General features: G+C 48.3%; 7 protein-coding genes across 7 annotated transcripts; 3 read left to right on the forward strand and 4 right to left on the reverse strand.

The window, feature by feature from the left end:
* The first annotated feature begins 379 nt into the window (after positions 1-379).
* On the forward strand, positions 380-2,180 carry LY89DRAFT_620563 (uncharacterized protein). The gene is made up of 7 exons (XM_018210919.1): positions 380-583; positions 627-702; positions 747-756; positions 802-1,001; positions 1,048-1,131; positions 1,178-1,843; positions 1,892-2,180. The coding sequence occupies exons 1-7, from the start codon at positions 506-508 to the stop codon at positions 2,005-2,007; spliced, it is 1,230 nt and encodes a 409-aa protein (XP_018068576.1). The 5' UTR covers positions 380-505; the 3' UTR covers positions 2,008-2,180.
* On the reverse strand, positions 2,181-5,486 carry LY89DRAFT_686732 (uncharacterized protein). The gene is made up of 3 exons (XM_018215353.1): positions 4,975-5,486; positions 3,448-4,920; positions 2,181-3,393 (listed from the first exon to the last, which is right to left on the reverse strand). Exons 1-3 carry the CDS (start codon positions 5,020-5,022, stop codon positions 2,629-2,631), a joined length of 2,286 nt encoding a protein of 761 aa, XP_018068577.1. The 5' UTR covers positions 5,023-5,486; the 3' UTR covers positions 2,181-2,628.
* Positions 5,487-5,718: 232 nt separating this feature from the next.
* LY89DRAFT_720584 (uncharacterized protein) lies at positions 5,719-6,830 on the reverse strand (the record flags this gene model as incomplete). The annotated part of the gene is made up of 3 exons (XM_018218582.1): positions 5,719-6,073; positions 6,179-6,487; positions 6,623-6,830. 3 exons carry the CDS (start codon positions 6,828-6,830, stop codon positions 5,760-5,762), a joined length of 831 nt encoding a protein of 276 aa, XP_018068578.1. The 3' UTR covers positions 5,719-5,759.
* Positions 6,831-7,995: 1,165 nt separating this feature from the next.
* Positions 7,996-10,118, reverse strand: LY89DRAFT_686733 (FAD/NAD(P)-binding domain-containing protein). The gene is made up of 3 exons (XM_018215354.1): positions 9,406-10,118; positions 8,912-9,361; positions 7,996-8,862 (listed from the first exon to the last, which is right to left on the reverse strand). Exons 1-3 carry the CDS (start codon positions 9,631-9,633, stop codon positions 8,323-8,325), a joined length of 1,218 nt encoding a protein of 405 aa, XP_018068579.1. The 5' UTR covers positions 9,634-10,118; the 3' UTR covers positions 7,996-8,322.
* On the forward strand, positions 10,069-12,930 carry LY89DRAFT_686734 (uncharacterized protein). The gene is made up of 5 exons (XM_018215355.1): positions 10,069-10,349; positions 10,410-10,564; positions 10,616-11,634; positions 12,003-12,817; positions 12,893-12,930. The coding sequence occupies exons 1-4, from the start codon at positions 10,299-10,301 to the stop codon at positions 12,815-12,817; spliced, it is 2,040 nt and encodes a 679-aa protein (XP_018068580.1). The 5' UTR covers positions 10,069-10,298; the 3' UTR covers positions 12,893-12,930.
* A 191-nt stretch (positions 12,931-13,121) lies between these two features.
* LY89DRAFT_132820 (heme peroxidase) lies at positions 13,122-15,496 on the forward strand. The gene is made up of 5 exons (XM_018205250.1): positions 13,122-13,821; positions 14,033-14,064; positions 14,114-14,311; positions 14,359-14,760; positions 14,806-15,496. The coding sequence occupies exons 1-5, from the start codon at positions 13,425-13,427 to the stop codon at positions 15,358-15,360; spliced, it is 1,584 nt and encodes a 527-aa protein (XP_018068581.1). The 5' UTR covers positions 13,122-13,424; the 3' UTR covers positions 15,361-15,496.
* LY89DRAFT_132884 (allantoin permease) lies at positions 15,496-17,562 on the reverse strand. The gene is made up of 4 exons (XM_018205251.1): positions 17,319-17,562; positions 17,130-17,270; positions 16,692-17,080; positions 15,496-16,641 (listed from the first exon to the last, which is right to left on the reverse strand). Exons 1-4 carry the CDS (start codon positions 17,429-17,431, stop codon positions 15,632-15,634), a joined length of 1,653 nt encoding a protein of 550 aa, XP_018068582.1. The 5' UTR covers positions 17,432-17,562; the 3' UTR covers positions 15,496-15,631.
* Between the last annotated feature and the right edge of the window lie 1,151 nt (positions 17,563-18,713).

Raw genomic sequence — 18,713 nt, forward strand, 5'->3', positions numbered from 1 at the left:
ATGTCGAAGTTGGTGTCGAACATTTCGAATGCTCGGCACTGCGTTGGGTTGGGCAATAAAGGGGCAAATCCTAGAATAAGCGAAGTTTTATACTAGCATAATATTATGGCATGAATTTTATAATTCGGGTCTTTGAAACTGTGACAGAGTAGATTCGGTTTACGCATGCAATATAATTCAATTAATTTGAAATTTTGGCCCCGGTTGCAATCTAATCTGATCTGTACTTATTATCGACTTTTTCAAGTTTTTAGTTTTAATGTTCTCGCCACCCCGGCAGAGCCTCACCCAAAGCCTCATCACCGCCCTCGGAGCTACTATAATCCGACAGCCGCACCTCCACACCATCGCAACCGCTTTATCATTACGCAACCGTACAACGCAACCGTAGCTCTACACTTTAATCGCACTTTAATAGCTTAAATACAGCTATGTTTATCTTGGCGCCTTAAGCTACGATAAAGAAACATCACCGGTCTGGACGTTTTCTCAACCATCATAAGCAATGTCGGGCGCAGACCCATTATACACAGTCTTCATACGACTGCCGTTCCCCAGAGGAGACTTCGTAGATCCTCCATCTGTAAGTCTGCCAACATATTCCTAGACTACACTAAAATTACAAGGTGGAATGGGATGCAGCCAAGGACAAAGCCTTGTGGAAGATCCTATCGAAAGCTTCGAAGAACAGTGATATTGATTGTGTGCATCCCTGCCTTTCGAGTCCGCATAGCTAATGATAATAGGGAATGAATTGTCAGTTATTTTCTCATCTGCCAGCTTCTCTCTAATTTATTATAGAGCTTCAAAATTCGAAGTAACACTAGCCTTCCTACTCCAACAAGCAGCATGGCTTTACGAACGTCAGCTATCACAAGTTCGTGCACAGATGAGGAAAGTCGGAGTGTCGAAAACATCTGCCGCACCATCACCAATTCCTGGCAGTGCAGCTGATTCTGCGGGAGGAGAATCGATGAGAAGGACGGGCTCTGGAGGTGGTGGTCAGTCTCAACGTCATGTTGAAGCCAAGGAGCTCACATCATCTAGGACCTCGAGTTACATCTGCGTTGTCTGCAAGAAAAGACTCTCCGATACCTGGCAGTATCCCAAACACTCCAGGTAGATCTATGGGTAATGCTTCAGCTCCCAACAGATTCTCAGCACTGACTTCCATCAGCCCCTCCTTTCTCTCGCACATCTTCAGCAAATACAACAGTCACATCCCGCAATTTTGCACCGCAAACAAGCCCACGTCCAGCTCAAGCAACACTAAACCGTCGTTCGCTTTCCCCTAAACCGAAATCACGTCCAACCTCAATAGCCATTGATCCCCCAACCCGCTCGCCAAGACCAGATCCCCTCTCTTCCCCCTCCGTCAGCTCCTCGGATTCCTCATCCGATGACTCTCCTCCTCTACAAAGCCGTCTTCTCCGCCGCCCTCCGAGATTCTCAAACAAACTTGGACAATCGGAAGACGCTGACGATGATGATGACGAACCTGCATTCATGCCCTTCTCCACACCTGCAGAAGCTGGCACAACGCACCATGACCCATCTGCCACTTTACGAGGAGATCCGAGGAGTATGGGTCGAAAGGTACCAGTGTATAGGAAGAGTATGGACGCAGCATTGCAATCAGCGACCAGTGACTCCAGTGCAAGTTCGACACCTGCTACGAAGAGGCCGGGGCCACTGCATGGTTTGCACAGACAGCGACCGACAGGTCCTCTGAGCCCCAAGAGGACCGCGGAACTGGCGGGTAGGAGTCCGGGGATGAAGGGAAAGGGGAGAGATGGCAGTGAAGGGAGTCCGAGTATGGGAAGTAGTTTCAGTGACCTGGATGGTTTGTTTTTCTCTGTCGTGGCGAGATTCTCTGACTAATTTCTCGCAGATGCTTCAGTGACGCAAAGTGCGTTGGAAGAGGCGCTCGCCAGTAATATGCAAGCTGGTGGTATGGCAAGCAGGATGAGTACAATCAGTCAAGCGCTAAGGAGTAAGTATTTGTGATTGTAAATCTGGAGTAATAATTTGGCGTTCCGGCTGGAGGCAGGTTCTTGGTATGCGCGAGCATAGGAGTTGTATAAGATTGGACAATATGAGAGCACAGCATCGAATTGAAGACTACAACGAAATTCAAAGTAGTCACCTCACCACCCCAGATTTGATAGTTTTAAATTTTCATTTCGTAAAGTCGTCTCTGTTTCTTGTTATTTTGCTGAATATCCATCCCAATTCCCAGGTCCCATAAGCTTTCCGATACTATTGTGGATTCCAATTTCTTTTCTCTTCCTCTCGTGGAGGACTTTTTCTTCCACCTCCTGTTCAATGATCGATAAGATGTCGAATACATTCTCCATTCCATAAAGATCCCGAATCCTTCCTCTCCCCCACTTGAATTTGTTCAATAACTGTTGTTTTTCGCATAGCGAAGCCCGTTTCCCACTCTCCCAGGCATAATATAACTTCGAGAAGTATTGCTCAGTTGAACTTCCTCCACATCATCTCTCCACATAAACTCAAGAAATAACGCTCTCAATCCATCGCTCACACAAACAAAAACAACCAACTTGCTCCAAACACAAACAGAAACAGACTCCAGACAAAAGATGAAATAGGCCCAGATACGCTTTACCAGCCAACAGCCTCAACAAGAGCCTTCTCTTCCAAAGCCTTGATATGCGGCGGCTTATACTTGTCGCTGTCAGCACCCCAACCACTCAGACTAACCGTAGCAGAAACCTCAGCAGCCCACGCACTAGGTCCAGTCTTATTCAAGTATCCCCACTCATTCACCGCACGCGCAGTCTCAACCACCTGCTCTCTCACCTCTCCACCACCATCCATCTCCCCATCCCCATTAACAGTCCACGCGCACCCACCTTCCTTCTCCCCCGGACTAGCGAACCGATTCCACGGCAACTTCTTCCACGCATTCGGCTTATTAGCTACACCCGCGGGACTGCGCTCGTGCAGGTATTTGCACTCCTCCGCCGAGTTATTACACCCCGACGCATCGTTCGCCCAATACCAGCACGTCTTCGACTTAAAGGGCCCCGTGTTCGCTTGTCCGCTGGGCCCCTCTTCGCTGTTTTCTGAGCCAGTGGGTGGTTTCGCCGGCAGGGAATCGGCGAGCGCGCCCCAGGTCGGTTTCCCCATGCGTAGGTTGGCCGGGTCGATGGCGGCGGTGGCGGGTAGGTAGGCGTGCAGGTCCCGGCACTCGTCGGCGGTGAAGCGGCATTCTTTGTTGGGGGTTGCCCACCACCAGCAGGTTGCTGTTTTGGGGGTTACTTTCTTGAGGGGGTCGGTGATGGGGGGTTTGCGGGGGAGGGTCCAGGGTGCTTTGGGGGGTTGGATTAGAGTGCTGGGCTGTTGGGCTGCGAGGATTTTGGCGAGCTTTGGATATGTGTTAGTATTAATAAATAGAGGAGGGAAAGATGGAAGGCTTACTCTCTCGTCGAATAGCTGGTTGATTTCCTCTTTGCTCATGCCTTGGAACTCGTGGTTCTCGCTACCGGACTTCACGCTTTCGTCCTCGTCGGCAAAACGACTTGCTCCAAGACCGATAGCAGTAGGCTTCAGAATCTGCGGCTGCACTGTGTTGGGTCGTGCAGGCATGCTCGTCTTTGCCTCGGAGACGTATTTAACATCATCCCACTCCTGAGCATTGATGCCCTCGATCCTCTCTAGTCCATTGGAGACAGTGCTAACACTCATTGCCGTCATGGCCACAGATTTTGCACTTAACGCTGCTCTCTGCTGCTGGATCAGAGTCTCGGCCGACATGACACCCTTCTTGAAAGCATCTTCTGTGAATTGGCCTCTCTGTTTGGTCCTCAAGTTCTCGCCTCCATGTGTGATGCCAGAGACGTGCTTGCAGACCTTGATTTGATCACCGGCCTTGATCTCCAGGTGGATGGGGGACATCTTAGGTACGTCTCTTGGCGCGATTATGACAACGCCAGGTTTGAAGTGTAGGGGCTTGTGCGGGTTAAGGATTGACGGAGGTACTGGAGTAGCAGATTTGGCAGACGATTTGGCGGACTTGTGGGAGACACGGGACACGGGACGAGCTGTCAAAGGACGAAATTCAGGATTGTTAGGTTGTGCGATATCGTTGATTGACTTGGGGCTGTGACCATGCGTCTTCTTGAAAGCTTCGATGATAGGCTTGGGTGCTAGTGGTGGAGTTGCAGTCCATGTCTTGGTTGGAGCTGGTGCTGCAATTTCTGGTGTACTGCTGGGAGACGCGTCTTGAGCTTGGACATCTGATGCCCAGGTCTGAATTTGAGAGCGGGTTGCGTGCTCAGAGGGCGTTGGAGTCTGGTATGCTGCCGGCTCTGAGGCCTCATTTTGGGACCAAGCTGATGGTGGGTATGATTCTTCACCATTTTTCTTGTGTTTGCCAGGCTTAGACTTTTGCCCTGCCTTTGTGAGCCCTGAGTTGAAGGCATTGACTTCGTCCAATTGAGCTTGTGTATAGAATGACAAGCCGCCGTTTATGGGGCGTGCCACTGGTTCGCGTTTCGGGGTAGGAGTAGGCTCAGCAGGCTGAGAAGTCGTTGTAGAAGTCTTGTCCGTTGTGTTTGGGAGAGAAGGTTCATCGTCAGAAGAAACTTCTGCAGAAGTGGTATTGGGTGTTTCCAAGTCGGTCAAGTCGGCAGGATCCGACATAGGGGAATGGACCTGCCGTTCAGAGACTTCCATAATCTCTGCTTTGATGGTGTTGAAAGCTCTCGGAGGAATCTGAACGCTGAAATCGTTCTGCTCGTTGATGTCGTCGAAGCTGATCAATTCTTGGTCGAGAACGTGCTGTTGTTGTGGGCCGTTCGTGAATACATATCGACCTTTATGAATCAAGCCATCGATCTTGATCCATTCTTCTTCGGTGAAGTAATCAGCTCCACGGAGCATGTAAAGGCCCTGTGCGTTAAATTTAGCAAACGTTTGCCTATTGGCGTCCAGGTGGCTGGTTACCATCTTGACCTGCTCCAATGCCCGAGCAGCAGTTGGTGAGAGCGCCATGTTCTAGATTCTTTTATTGTGCTATCAATTGGAAGAATTGTAGCAGCAGCTGGATAATTGCTTTTGTGGCATGTGCAAGATCCTTTGTGGCTTGGTAGCTTTAGCTAGAGAAGTTTCTTATGTCGGGCAATTGAAGAAAACGATAGCTCTGAAAAGAGTTCAATTATGAAGGAAGGAAATCAGAACAAAATGACAGAAATAATATCAGGGCTGGGGACGACACCATTATAAGTTAGTGACGTGTGGATCAAACCTCAATACTGTATTGGAGATAGCGTTAGGGTCGCGTCTTCCCAAACCCTGCATCTAAAAAGTTTATTATCAGTGCTCTTGGCCTATGGCGGTTTCACATCGAGTTTTTCCTAGCCAGTAAACTCCTGCAAGTGCATGGACATGTCAACATTCGTTGAGGATAGAAAGCGGGCACCAATCATCAGGATATCTGCTTCGTTCACACTTCTCACCGGATGCATTGGTGTAAGAGGGTAGGGTGGGACAGAGGAGACGAGCTCGGCAACACGCGTTGAGGGGCAGGGTTAGACGCGGTTTTGGCACGGGCCGCGACGCGTGAACTTTGAAACCAGTCAGCACTATCTATACCTGTGTACCTATGTCGGATTAGATCAGCAAACAAAATTAAAGCACCAGTAATTGCCCGAATTCGTGGCGCACAGGCCATCCCCACCAAAATTATAAGGGGGCCAGAAATCAGTTAATTGAGACTATATACACCTGAATTACCATAATGCAGTCTTAATAGGCTTTCCACCATTATTAATAAGGCGCGCGCATCGCCTAGGCATCTGGGAAATTCGTTTCCGTACTTCCGTTATTGTTACTTTGCTCCATTCCTCTTGTAAAGCCTCCTTGATTTCCTCCTCAGATTGGAAGATCCTATGCCGTAACCTCTGCTTAATTATGTTCCAGATAGCCTCGATTGGGTTCAGATCAGGGCTCTGGGCAGGGTGCTTTAAGTTAACAATCCAATTATTCTCCTTAAGCTGCTGCGCGAGGCCCCTTTTCCTCATGCCGTGAGAGGGGTCCCCATCCTCTTAAAAAAGCCACAGTCCTAGGTCTCTTATACGTGCTTTTTGAATAGCATCGATATAAACTGGCAAGAGACGCTCTGTATAGTACTTCTGAGTCATGGAATTACCCTGCGGCTTAACGTCGACTTTGTGAGGCTTCTGGGCTTCCCAATCCGTAAGTCTGGCTTGGTATTCCTCTGGCGTTTCAGTCGTTGGCCGCCGGCGAGGCTTAGTAGGCATTAGGGGTTGTTCTTCGTACTCTTCTTCGTTATTATAGAACTCCAGCTTCTTAGCCTTATCAAACCAGGTGACCCACGCAGCTACATAAAACTTGACTCCCTTCCTCTCTCCTCTCTCTATAATATTCTCATCATCGTACTGTGTCCCAAGCTCTCTAAGTATCCTAGGAGCTTGTTGTGCCGAAGGGTCAATATGTGCTTTATTGGTAAAGAATATATAAGACTAAAAGTCCTCCATTGTTTTGTCCTTATGCTTATGTGCATAAGCTACCCGTTCGTCCTTATTCCTAGCCGAGATTTCCTTTTTGACAAATGCACACTTATAAAACTGACTACTATTGGTATACTCTTTAAGCTTGCGTTGTAACTGGCGCTTCTTACAAGGAATTTTGTGATAGGCAATCTGCGCTTCGTACGGCTGATTTCGGACAGGATTTCTAGCCGGATCGACTAGCTTCTTACACATAGCTTTTGTGACTTTTGAGGGCTTTCCAAGCTTGCCTGATCTCCCGCGTGTATGTCGATAAGCTAAGATACCCATATTTTCACGTTGCTTAAGCCAGCGTCGCGCGGTAGACTCAGTAGTACTTTCATCCTTTGCGATCTAGCGTAGCGATTTGAATGAGATTTCTTTGTCGTACGCTGTGAAGAACCTAGTCTTTTTGATCGTATTAGCTTCGTGGCCACTAGAAGGGCCTGGCGGAGGGGTAATGCGGCTTGTGCGACGTGTAGTTGGGGCCATAGTGAGTGTTTAGAGTGATAATAGATAAATCGCAAAAATCGCGTTTCGCGATTTTTGGTGTTTTTGGCCCGTGCGCCACGAATTCGGGCACCCACTGGTGAAGGGGAAGCTGAGATCATACGGAGGAGGTTGGGTAGTTGAAAAAAGGGGCAGCGTTGCGCTCACGTGACACTTCTTGATGTAGACGGGAAGCCTGTATCCCATTCGCAGTCAGCCGTAAGAGGTGTTGCCAGTATTGCATCTAGAATTCTCCGGATAATTCAAGCTAGAAATGTATATATAACTTTCATTTTGCACGGACAACATTCCAAGATCCATAGCCGTATTGCCTATTGGAGCGAAGTCTCTTGCGCACATTTCCTAAAGCCCAGAACTCTCAACGAAGTATATACAAACGCCTTCCCCAACCATACACTATTAAAGAAGCGTTGATCAAACAATCCCGTGTCTCTCAAAAGAAACTCTCGCAGGAAACGGAAGCCGACCTCCCAAATTTCGTTGACGGACTCTTGGCCCTGCCCTCATTAGCCTTGAGCTCCCGAACCGACAATCGTTTACTTACACTGCGTAACTCTTTCTCGAGCTTTTTGTTCCCGACTAAAGAGCCAGAAAATCAGGACCATGATTATGATAAAACATGTGACCGAAAGACAAACGGTGAGAGTGGCCATGTCGGTCCATTGGCTGTAATCTTCAAAGGGCGAGGCCATGACGGGAAGGGCGTGCTGTGCGTGACGTGTAATCGGTTTGTTGAGGAAATACCGTATATTGCAGCTGTGCGATGGATGGACTCGGTTTAGATGTTGGACATCGACATAAGAGAAGTTTGGATGGAAGGAAACGATGCATGGATATTGCATGTGGCAGGAGATGATCCGGAACAAAAAGCAATGAATAATATCTAGTGGAGAGCACGTCTATCTATATTGAAAAATCGTCCTTACACAGAAGGACTTGAGAGTCGAGTCAGGGTTGGTGAAACTCGCGGAGCCCTGCATCAGACCGCTGAATTGCTCAAGGAGCTCCCAACATCAAAAGCTCACGAAATGACATGTGAGACATTCGAGCGGTGCAACGACGGTAGTGTGTTGCTGAGCATGCCTTGCATGCAAGTAACCGTTAGGCGAAACGAATGAGCACGCCCTTGGAGATTGGAAAGTTAACAAAAATTTGTGCATCTTTCAAGGGCAAGATATTGTCCGACATAGATGTAAGTGCCATATGAAACTGTACCACCAAGCCACGCTCTATACGTTCACGATCACTCGGCCGTTGAATGACTCGCACAAGATCAGGCCGTCGTGGGAGGGAACCTACCTCCGATGAGCGGGGAGGTATCAATGATAGCATCCCAGTCATGCCCATCAAATGCTGCCTGTCGACTCTTCAACACGGCTGCGTGCGTTCTTTCCTGCATCTCAGCCTCGTAAGCTTGCAATCCTGCGATCTGACCAATTTCGCCAGAATACACCTTCTTGAGCTGATCCACAAGTAGTGCAGCGTCGAGAATGCCATGGTTAGCCCCTTCGCCCCTGAACATCGTCATAGCATGCGCCGAGTCTCCTGCCAGAGTCACGACACCATTCTGATTGTCCCAAGGTTCACAAGGGAAATCAGCGAGGCGCAAACCAGTTGTCGACATGCTATCATCTGGAATATCCATGATCATGCTGAGTAGCGGCTCGGCGAAGCATTGTGCTCGTTTCTTCATTTCAACAACTCTTTCAGGGGATGTGTTTGGGATGGCATCTTTCTCTGCATCATTGACCATCCAGGTGACCCCTACGAGTGCATCATAGGAATTTCGACCATCTGGGTCTGCCAACACTTCCTAGAGATGAATCAGAATGCTCTTGAAGCTGACAAAAGTCTCGACCCACCTGAATGCTGTAAAACAAAAAAGTCTTGGTATACGGTTGAAGGGCAAAGAACAGTAATGGATTGAGCGCTCTCACAGGAGCAGCTTGCTCCGGTGTGAAATGTCTGACTGCTCCAATCAGATTCACAGGCAGTGGAGTCAACTTTGTATTCTCCATCTTCAATCCTGCACGAACAACACTATTGTTCCCATCTGCACCGATCAAGAGACCACCAGTGACAGAGGTTCCGTCCGCAAACCTGGCTGTGACCTCTGTGCCCTTGGTCGAGAATGACTCCAGTTTCTTCCCATATTGTATGTCAAGACCTGATGTCAGGACTGTTCGCAGCTTCTGCCGTCCCGCTCGCAGAAATCGTCTCGTTGGGTATACATGGTATTTAGGTTCGCAGGTTGCAGCATTGAGGAACAAGAATCCGCCCTCGCCCTCTTTAATACTCGAGTCGACGTTGGTCTAGGAAGTTAGCAAATGTTCGAATACACATCGCCAAGACTTACCTGTGGTAAAAGTGCTGAGAGCTGTGGCCCTATTGTGCGTTCAAGAGAAGCGATGCTCCAGTGCAGAGTGAGGCTCCATCCCTGGCTTCTTTCTGACGAAAGCTCATGTTGTTCAAATATGCGAAAAGGTATGCCTGCTTCACGACAGCCCTGGGCAAGAGTCAGACCTACCACACCTGCTCCAATTATCAACACTTCTTTCGGAGAATCGATTTTGGTGTCTGGCATTGCTTATCGAGGTTGATTTCCACAGAAGGGAAGAAAGAACTGGTCTGCGATAAAGATGAAGCCACCTGGAAGCAGCTTCCAATAGAATTGCACCACGGAATCTACTTACTCCATTGGTACCTACCGCCGATGTCGACACGGAACGCATGCGGGAGGTAAAAGGCTGTGTCTTCTTTGGGTGGAAAAGCAATTATTCTTCCCCATTGTCTGGGAAGACGGGTGCGAGTGCAGATATGCTCAAATTGGCCAATGGGTCCTGAATCGAGAGCTCGTGTTCTTGTACTTGTACCACGAGCGATTGTGGGAGCATGTCCTAAGGACACCATCCATAGCCATCTGGGTCGCTCTCTCAGACAATGGCAGGAGGCATTGCAGAGAAGGCGAAGCTCTACATGACAGTCTCACGCGAGGGCCCGGCAGTTCGGCAGCTCAAAGCTTCGGAAAGGGAAGTTCAGCTAGATGATTGTTGCATGAGAAGGCGTTTCCTGGAAGTGTGATTCCAGGATTCTGGTTGGGACGTGGGGAGGTTGACCAACGAATTATCTCTGGCGACCATCGCATCAACGCCATGCTTAGTCATTGAGAAAAGCAATCACGGCATCACAACCTCAACCAGAGCTGCACGGCTGTTGGTGTTCTGATGCTACCAGATACCATGTTCAAAGATGACTTCGCCCCAGCAACCAAAGAGAAAGGAGCGGCCTTGTGATGCATGTGTATGTTCAAAGCCCTTCTTGCATGAAACCCGGACCATGTTGACATCTGTGTTACGATAGAGGAAGCGAAAGAGTCGATGCGTGCTCGAAGAAGATTCGCCGATATGTGTTCTCTGTAAATTCCACGGTCAAGAATGTACTTTCATACAGAACCCGCAATCTCGGAAGAGGAAAACCCCTCAAGATGTCGAAGAAGCAGGAGCTACTAAGAGAAGGTCCATGTCCACAACTCCGTCACGTGCTTATGTACTGATAAGGTCCCACAGGTTCTCAAGTTCATCTGTGGTCTCGAAGAAGTCTCCTGCAACTCAGATGCGCGTTATTCGTACTACAAATGGCACTGGTGTTGAAGAATATGACGATCTGGAAGGTCCCAGCCTCCTCAAGAAAACCCTCGGCTTGCAGAACAAACATCACAGCCAATATGTTGGAGCTACGCGAGGATTAGAACCTTCACTTCTTGGCCAACTCTCTGCTCATGGTAAGAGTGAGGTGCCGCTGGCTGAAGGCAGCCTTCGACGAGTGAGCTCGACAGAAGCGTTCATTCTCCTACCCGATCCTGGAACGCAAAATTATAGCGATGAGCTTGACGATCTGGACGCCATTGAAGCTATCATCAAACCACATGGAAAAGCCCTTGTCGATATATATTTTCGAATCGTTTTTCCCAGCTTCCCGATTCTTCACAAAGAAGTGTACCTTGAGAAATACAATCGTTCTTATCGAGAATTTTCTCCGCCCCTGCTTGCGGCCGTCTATCTTCTCGCTTTGCAATACTGGTCCTATGATGATCGCCTAAGCAAATCAAAGAAACCAGATGTAGTCGAGCTAGAGAAACTCGCAAGAAAGGCTCTGGGTGATACCATTCATCGGCCGAAATTATCCACCGTCCAAGCTGGATTATTACTACTTCAGCATACAGACACGGACTCAGCCGAACTCACGTCTCAGCTTGTGAGTGTTGCGTATGGGCTTGGACTTCATTTAGATGCCTCGGAATGGAACATTCCAGACTGGGAAAAAGGGCTTCGAAAGCGATTAGGCTGGGGGCTCTTTATGCAGAATACATGGGCCAGTCTTGGCAGTGGACGTCCATCGCTGATAAGTTCGGCAAATTGGGCACTATTGCCAGTCAATAATTCAGACTTCCCAGAGAAAATCGAAGACGACCAAGAAGGCAGTTCGGAAGTGGAAAAGGGCAGAATACTATTCAGCCATATGATCTCACTTTCTGAGATACTAGCGGAATTACTTGATACCGTATTTACGGTAAGAACAACAAGAGGTATGTTCACTCGTTTTCGTTCTTCGTTCAATTTTTTTTAGTATTGTCTGGATCATGAAATGTTCATGGCCGATCTCCCTCCACATTCTGCTTGATGCGGGATATATGAAGCAAAATCAGTTCTCGATTTGGCAAGTTCTGCGATGAATTGTCATAATTTCTTACACTCTGTTCGATAGTCGAATGCCTCTCATTTTCCCTAGAGATGATAGATACTCTTAGAAGCTATTTCCGTTTATTGCTGTTTCTCTCTCGTGGTCTCAGGCACTCGAGACTATTCCGACTTTTCAATTTTTGACATCACTTTCTTCTTCAATTCCTATCAACTTGGATGCATTGTGCAACCCAGTAACTAACCAGTCATGCAGAGATCACAGATGCTGGTATAAATGGACTTTCTATTGTTCTGGAAAGAGTCAAACCAGTCCAGGTCAAACTCAAAGAATGGTTCTCAAGCCTTCCAGACTGCCTTTCGATGGAAGCAACTCAAGTCATGAAGCTCAACTCTGTCGGATATCTCAGATTAGCTTACATCGCCACCGAGATCAGCATCCACCGCCGAATTTTATCGAGTCTCTCCACTTCTACAGACCCGCAACTACACCGCTTCTGTCGCAACGTTGCTCATGAGCGCTTCATGTTCGCTATCGATTTTGTTCAGTCTCTGAAACCTCAACATCTTTCTAGCTTCTGGTATTTTGCATCACCACAGAACTTTGCCCTGATCGCAGCCTTCGGCACGCTTCTGCTTTCAATAGCATCAACGACAGAAGAAGCAGATTTCTATCGTACTAAGTTAAGAGAGTACCGTTGGACGTTGAAAATCAACAGCGAAAACGGTGCCAAATACATGAAACCCGCAATGGCTCTACTCGATGCAAATTTGGGCCTCCTAAACGAAGCACGCAATCCTCTCCGATCGCAACATACTCCTATACCACTTGAGAATGGGAGTGTTACCTCAGACGCCACGGATCAGTTCGCCTTTTCACATTCTCACTTATCATCGAATGGAGACTTCAACTCCCCAAGTCAATACTCCTTCGACACGAACTATTACCCCAATCAACACGCGGTGGCAGCGTCGCCAGTGGGGTATCAAACCTCGACGAATATCGATGGGAATGCGCACGATTTTGGCTACGGAATCGAGGGAAGCACCGGCCTTTGGCCCTCGTATTAGGTAGGTCAGAGTATATGTTCTCGGCAGTCTATCGAAATCGATAAACTCCACCAAGATGTGATGACATATCAATAGACCATTTTCGCTGTCAGGTCAGCTGATTCACCGACCAGTGCCCGAATAGGGCAGTTTGCGGGAAGGAGAAATGCATGTCACCTTTTAAATTTTCGCCAAGACAATTTCGACCGTTGGACCCTCGTACAAGCTTTTCACATCGCGGATTATTCATCAGATACCCGACCAGGTCATTTGCTGACGAACATCCATTGCCCTTCGATCATGTCGTCGCATTCCGTTATTAGTTCTCACTCGATCGGTGGTTCCACGACGATCAGGGATCATGAAGTCGGCCGCACATTTTTCCTTCGGTTTCTTCTGGTCTGATTGGAAGACGAGTGGCTTCGATGTCCAATTTGGGTGGTCATTTTCTTTTATCCGAATGCATGCATATGCAGAAGAGCGAACATGGACCAATCGACGACCATACCACGATTACTCCAGAGCTGAAAAGACGGAGCTGTAATATCTACGACTATGGCCAAACACTTTATATGGTCAGGTCAAACTCTACAATAATCTCTACCTATTCAGCCTACAATTCAGCATCATGCCCGCCAATATGCCTACTACCACTTTACTCTTTATAGGAGCCGCTCTTTTAGCTCTCTCACCTGCAACTCGTGCGACGCTATTCTACCCTACAGTACAAGCATCACTCCTTGAACACATACTCGTCGATACACATGGCGCTCATGCTTCTGGATTTGCGGATGCAATTACACCATGTACGAACTACGTATCTGGTAGTCAAAATGAAGGCCGGGAGACAGCAGCGCAGTGGCTCAGGGTCGCGTTTCACGATTTCGTGACTGCGCATGTAGATGAAGGTACCGGGGGTATTGATGCGAGCATCGGGTTTGAGACTTTGAGAGAAGAGGATTCGGGGACTGCTTTCAATGATTCTTTCAGTTTCTTCAGGCCGTATGTCAGTTCTAAGGTCAGCAGTAAGTATCGCCCTAAGCTTTTAGGTCCTCGTTTTGTAGTCTTCTACATGGAACAAAAGATTCCATTTACTAAGAAATCTTGAGACTTTCACAGTAGAAGGATCTCGGGTGCCAAGCTGTTTCATATTCAAGACATGTTATCTTTGTACTTTGGAGCATGGGCCCAATTTTCTGTTGCGATGTATTCACATGCTGATCAAACTACCTGCAGTGGCCGATCTAGTTGCTCTCTCTGTGACTATGGTACAGATCCTACGCCCTGTATTACTTCGAGTCCTGCTGATCATACCAGAGTGTTGGAAGTTGTGGCGGTCCTCAGATTCCTGTCAGAGGGGGCAGAATTGATGCCACTGAAGCAGGGCCATTCGGTGTACCGGCTCCCGACACAGACCTTCCAACGACTCTCCAATATTTCGCAAACTCTGGTTTCAATCAAGTAGACTCTATTGGTCTCACTGCTTGTGGTCATACCATGGGAAGTGTCCATCACGTAAGTATGCTATGGTTATCCTTTGCGGTCTCACTAACAAGTCATAGGGCGGGTTTCCGACAGTTGTCGGTCCTCAAGCAGTTGCGAACAACAATATTGCAGGAGGCATTCACTTCGACAGCACTGTAGCTGTATTTGACCCTGTTGTAGTTACGGAGTACTTGAACAGTACAGGCCAAGCGGGAGGACCGCTTGTGACATCTTTCAATGTCTCCTCACGAAGCGATCTTCGACTGTACGAAAGTGACAACAATGCCACTATGATAGAACTTGCGCAACAGGGCGAGGGATTCTTACATACTTGCTCTACGCTTCTTCAGAGAATGGTGGAGACGGTTCCAAGCAACGTTGTGTTATCAGATGTCGTCTCGCCGATAGAAATCAAGCCAATAAACGCCAGTCTCGACTTTGATGCCACAGGAAACTTAATCTTTACTGGCTATATTCGAGTGAGTCACACTCGTCTCCTGGTTGCATCTATACTAATGAAGCAGGTTCTGTCATCTGTAGCTGCAAATGCCCCCACTTCGCTGTCGATTTCCACTTCAGAATCTCAGTCAGTACCTTTGACAGCGGAAAGTACCCTAGGCACCAATGTCTTCGGTGTCACCACGTTCTTTCCATTCAATGTCAGCATCACGGGTCCAAATTCTTTCGAATCATTCAAAATTCAATGTCCTGGACGAGAAAAGACATTTTCAGTAAAATCCTCCGCGTTTGTCGTCCCATCTCTGTCATCTAGTACATCAGAAGCGACGACCGTTACGAATTTCACTGTCGCCGTTTCTTCTTCAGCGCCTTCGTATATCAAGCGATCGTCTAAGCGTGATTCTACTCCCGGGATAACGGTTCAGGCTCCAGTAGGACAGATGGGAACTCTTGGACCTGCGATATTGACATTTTCGGACGTTACAGTGACCAACATTGGGTCGAAAGCTGGCTATGAATTATGGTTTGGATCAGTCAATGTCGGTACGAATGTCACCGGTGCAGTGAGTATCGCTGCATTGGACAGCGATGGGAACGAACTCGACATACTGTTTGTGTGATTGTGCACATCAGTTGACAGCGCAGTCCGCTCTTCGAGAAATATATTCTGCAATTTCTGATACATATAATATCATTCACAAATACCAACGATAGTTTCCTCCATCCTCCAAATCATCAAGTCGTGGTATCCCCTGCAGTCCGTACTCCTTGCAGAAAGACCTCTTCAACTTCCAAACCAACATTATCGCAAAACCAGAAATCCAAACCAAGCAGAAAATTGCAAGCGCAAAACACAAGGGACCCCCTGCTGACCTCCTCTCATCATTAAATTCAAACGGCGTAATCAGCACTCTTCATAACCACCTTCTCATCACCAACGCTTCCCTCCTCTTCCACACCACTATCCACAACATCTCCACTGATAGTCTCCTCAATCAAAGTATTCGGCTCCGGGAAGAAATGGCTCAACAAGCAATAGCTCGCAAAAGCACTCGTGAATCCCCAGATATAGAACATGTCATAGATATAAACACTGCCACCAATACTGTGCTTCAAGCTCGGGTTCACAGACGCTGCCATACCCGGAATATTCGGCACGACCGAGATCAGGAAAGCGATAACGGCTCTCCAGTTCGTTCCAGCTTCGTTGTATCGATACCTGCCTCGAGACTTGTACAGATCCGGAACATCGATATGAGTATGCTTCACGACCCAATAATCCGCACCCATAATCGCTGCAATAGGCGCAAGGAAGATGCCCAAACCAGCCATGAACGAGAGGAGCGAGGCAGCGCTATGGATAATCTTCCACGGAACCATGATCCAGGCCGCCGTGATCGTGGCGATAATCACTCCGCGGCGAATGTTGATGTATTTCGGGAACAAACTCGTCATATCGTTGGCACAGGAGATCACGTTGGCAGACAGATTGGTACCGATCTGAGCAATGACCCAAGCGAAACCGACGAAAAAAGCTCCGGCACGACCAGAGGGGCCTTGCCATTGACCGGCGAGGGTGAGCGGGTCCCAGATGTATTGTCCGTAGACGACTTTCGCGGCGGAGGTGGAGATGATGCCGAAGAGGCCGAGGCAGAGTTGGATGAGTGGGAGGAAGAGAACTTGCCAGTAGACGCCGTTCTCGCGCTTGAGGTAGCGGGTGAAATCGGGGATGTTGGTCGCCATTGTCGCCCAGCCGCCAGTGATGGAGGAGAGTGAGGAGAGAATGAGCCAGGAGCGTGCGGCGCCTGAGACTTGGTATTCTTGTTTCCAGATTGTGCCTGAGCCGCCGGCCTTCAGGCACATGGCGATGACTACTGCGATACAAGTAATGGAGACGACGACTACGATCATGTTAGTGTGGTTCATCGGGAAAACATTGGTGGGGACGAACCAAACTTGAAGACGAAGAACCATTGAAGTTTGTGTGGTGGGGTAAGCAAGATCGGGAACTGGATGGACCAGAAGATCAAGTGACTGACCATCTGCTGGGTTGTGATACCAACAGACGCGGGGATGTGGTTGGGGATGTTAAGATAGGATGGCCAAATAGCTCTGATCATCTGAGTGACAGCAGTAGAGCCAGTGTAGGTCTGAATGGCGTGCCAGAAAAGAGCAGTAGTCATACGAACAATGACAGCAAATTTGGCGAAGTACCAACCGAAGGAGGAGCGCATGGCCACAGGGAAGGGAACATGGAGACGAGCTCCAAGGACACCGTTAAGAACGAGAGGAACTGTGCAGCACAAAGATCCGAAGATAATGCAGACAATGGCCTCGCGACTGGAGTATGTTAGTTGTTGCCTCACGTGAATGCAATATCAAAACTCACTAAGTCAATCCGACTGCAAGAATGGTGGCAGGCGCTTCCCAAGACTGAGCGTTCAAGGCATCAGAGAACCAGAAACCAGCCATCGTGAAAGCAGTCCATGTTCGGCGATCGATCGGAGTTACGTCCATGTCAATATTGGTCCTAACTCTGATTAATGCCATATCCGCAAGTTGCTTCCAAAATGCTCACCAGGTCCCTTCATCGCCGAGAGCACCTTTTTCCTGGGGAAGAATCCATCCTGAAAGTTTAGTCTTCTCCTTTGCTCCCTCCTTGATCTTCGCAAAGCGCTGGCGGAGTGCCATGATGGTTGCTGCTTTTCAGAAGTCGATTCGCGCTGATGATACTGGTCAATCTTCCTCTCTCCCTCAAGAAGGTTGATTCTCGAAGATTGTCGAACTGACTGTTCTTGTCGTTGCTGATGAGGATGAATTCACGAAGGGAAAGACATCATTATATGCATTTCCAGGCATCATTATCAAGTCAGACTTGCCGTTGCTCATGATTCTGAACGCTATGTGTGTATCTGCGATAGAATGCGCCTGTGTCTATCTTGGGCCGTTGAGGTTCAGCGATAACCCACACTTTGGGGAAGTGGGCAGCGATAAGACCACAATGGGTGCAAACTGGGAGTTGGTGGCCGTCGCTCGCCGGAGGCAGTGGCCCTACGCTCGAGACACTTTCCCCGACCGCCAGTTGCTAGTGTGTGAAACTTGGCCCACTGCGGGGGCCATCTGATATTGGGGAAGGCCAGATGCCGCTGATCATACCAAGGAATAATATCCCGTGTCTCGGCAGGCGTCCAATGGGACAGCGGATTGATAAGTGGGTGACTTTCCACTGGAAACCTTGTCTGCATATAAATGTTTCTTTTTTTCAAGTCATTTGCTATGCTTCTTTTATTTTCAGCCATGTATTGACATTGTGGCTTTTGTTGGCAGGTTTGGAGTCTCGTGAGGTATTCCCTCCTTGGAACATCCCTAACCTAATTGGAAACAATTCTTTTCTGGTGTCTTTTTTTGATATGGGAAATGGAAGGACTGAATTGAATGAAAGGTGAACGAAAAAAAAGCTGAATTGGAAGTCCAAGATATCTTCAAAAGGACACCTGATAACGAGCCAAAGGAGATTCTCTCACAGAATGATAACATTGCCTCAAGAACAGGCTCGTGGTGTCTCACTTAAGCCAATTGAGAAACAGCGCGTGAAGGACAAGAAACCGACGCCTTTCATCTGCCCAGCGGTGGCCGGCGCCAGGTCTCAGCCTACGGCGGGCACACTATGCCCAAGCCAACGTACCTTAGACTCGTGAACCTCGAAGTGATTTCTTCCTACAACAGTCTAGTGAGATGCCATAAGATCATTCTTCTGTATCAGCAACGATTCAAACATCTGCTTGGCGATAAGTCAGTCTCCAAGTCCTATCTGATGCTTGGATTTGATCAAAGAGCTTGGCGTTGAAGAATCTTTCCGCCCATGCGACCTTCGAATTCTGCGCCTTGCATTGCTGGCGACCTTCAAGGCTCCCATATTGTGATGTGAACGAGAGACTCATGCCACCTGGATGTAAAGGAAAACAGAAAGAAG

The sequence above is a fragment of the Mollisia scopiformis genome (genome assembly GCF_001500285.1).
Source record: "Mollisia scopiformis unplaced genomic scaffold LY89scaffold_17, whole genome shotgun sequence".
Classification (NCBI taxonomy): domain Eukaryota; kingdom Fungi; phylum Ascomycota; class Leotiomycetes; order Helotiales; family Mollisiaceae; genus Mollisia; species Mollisia scopiformis.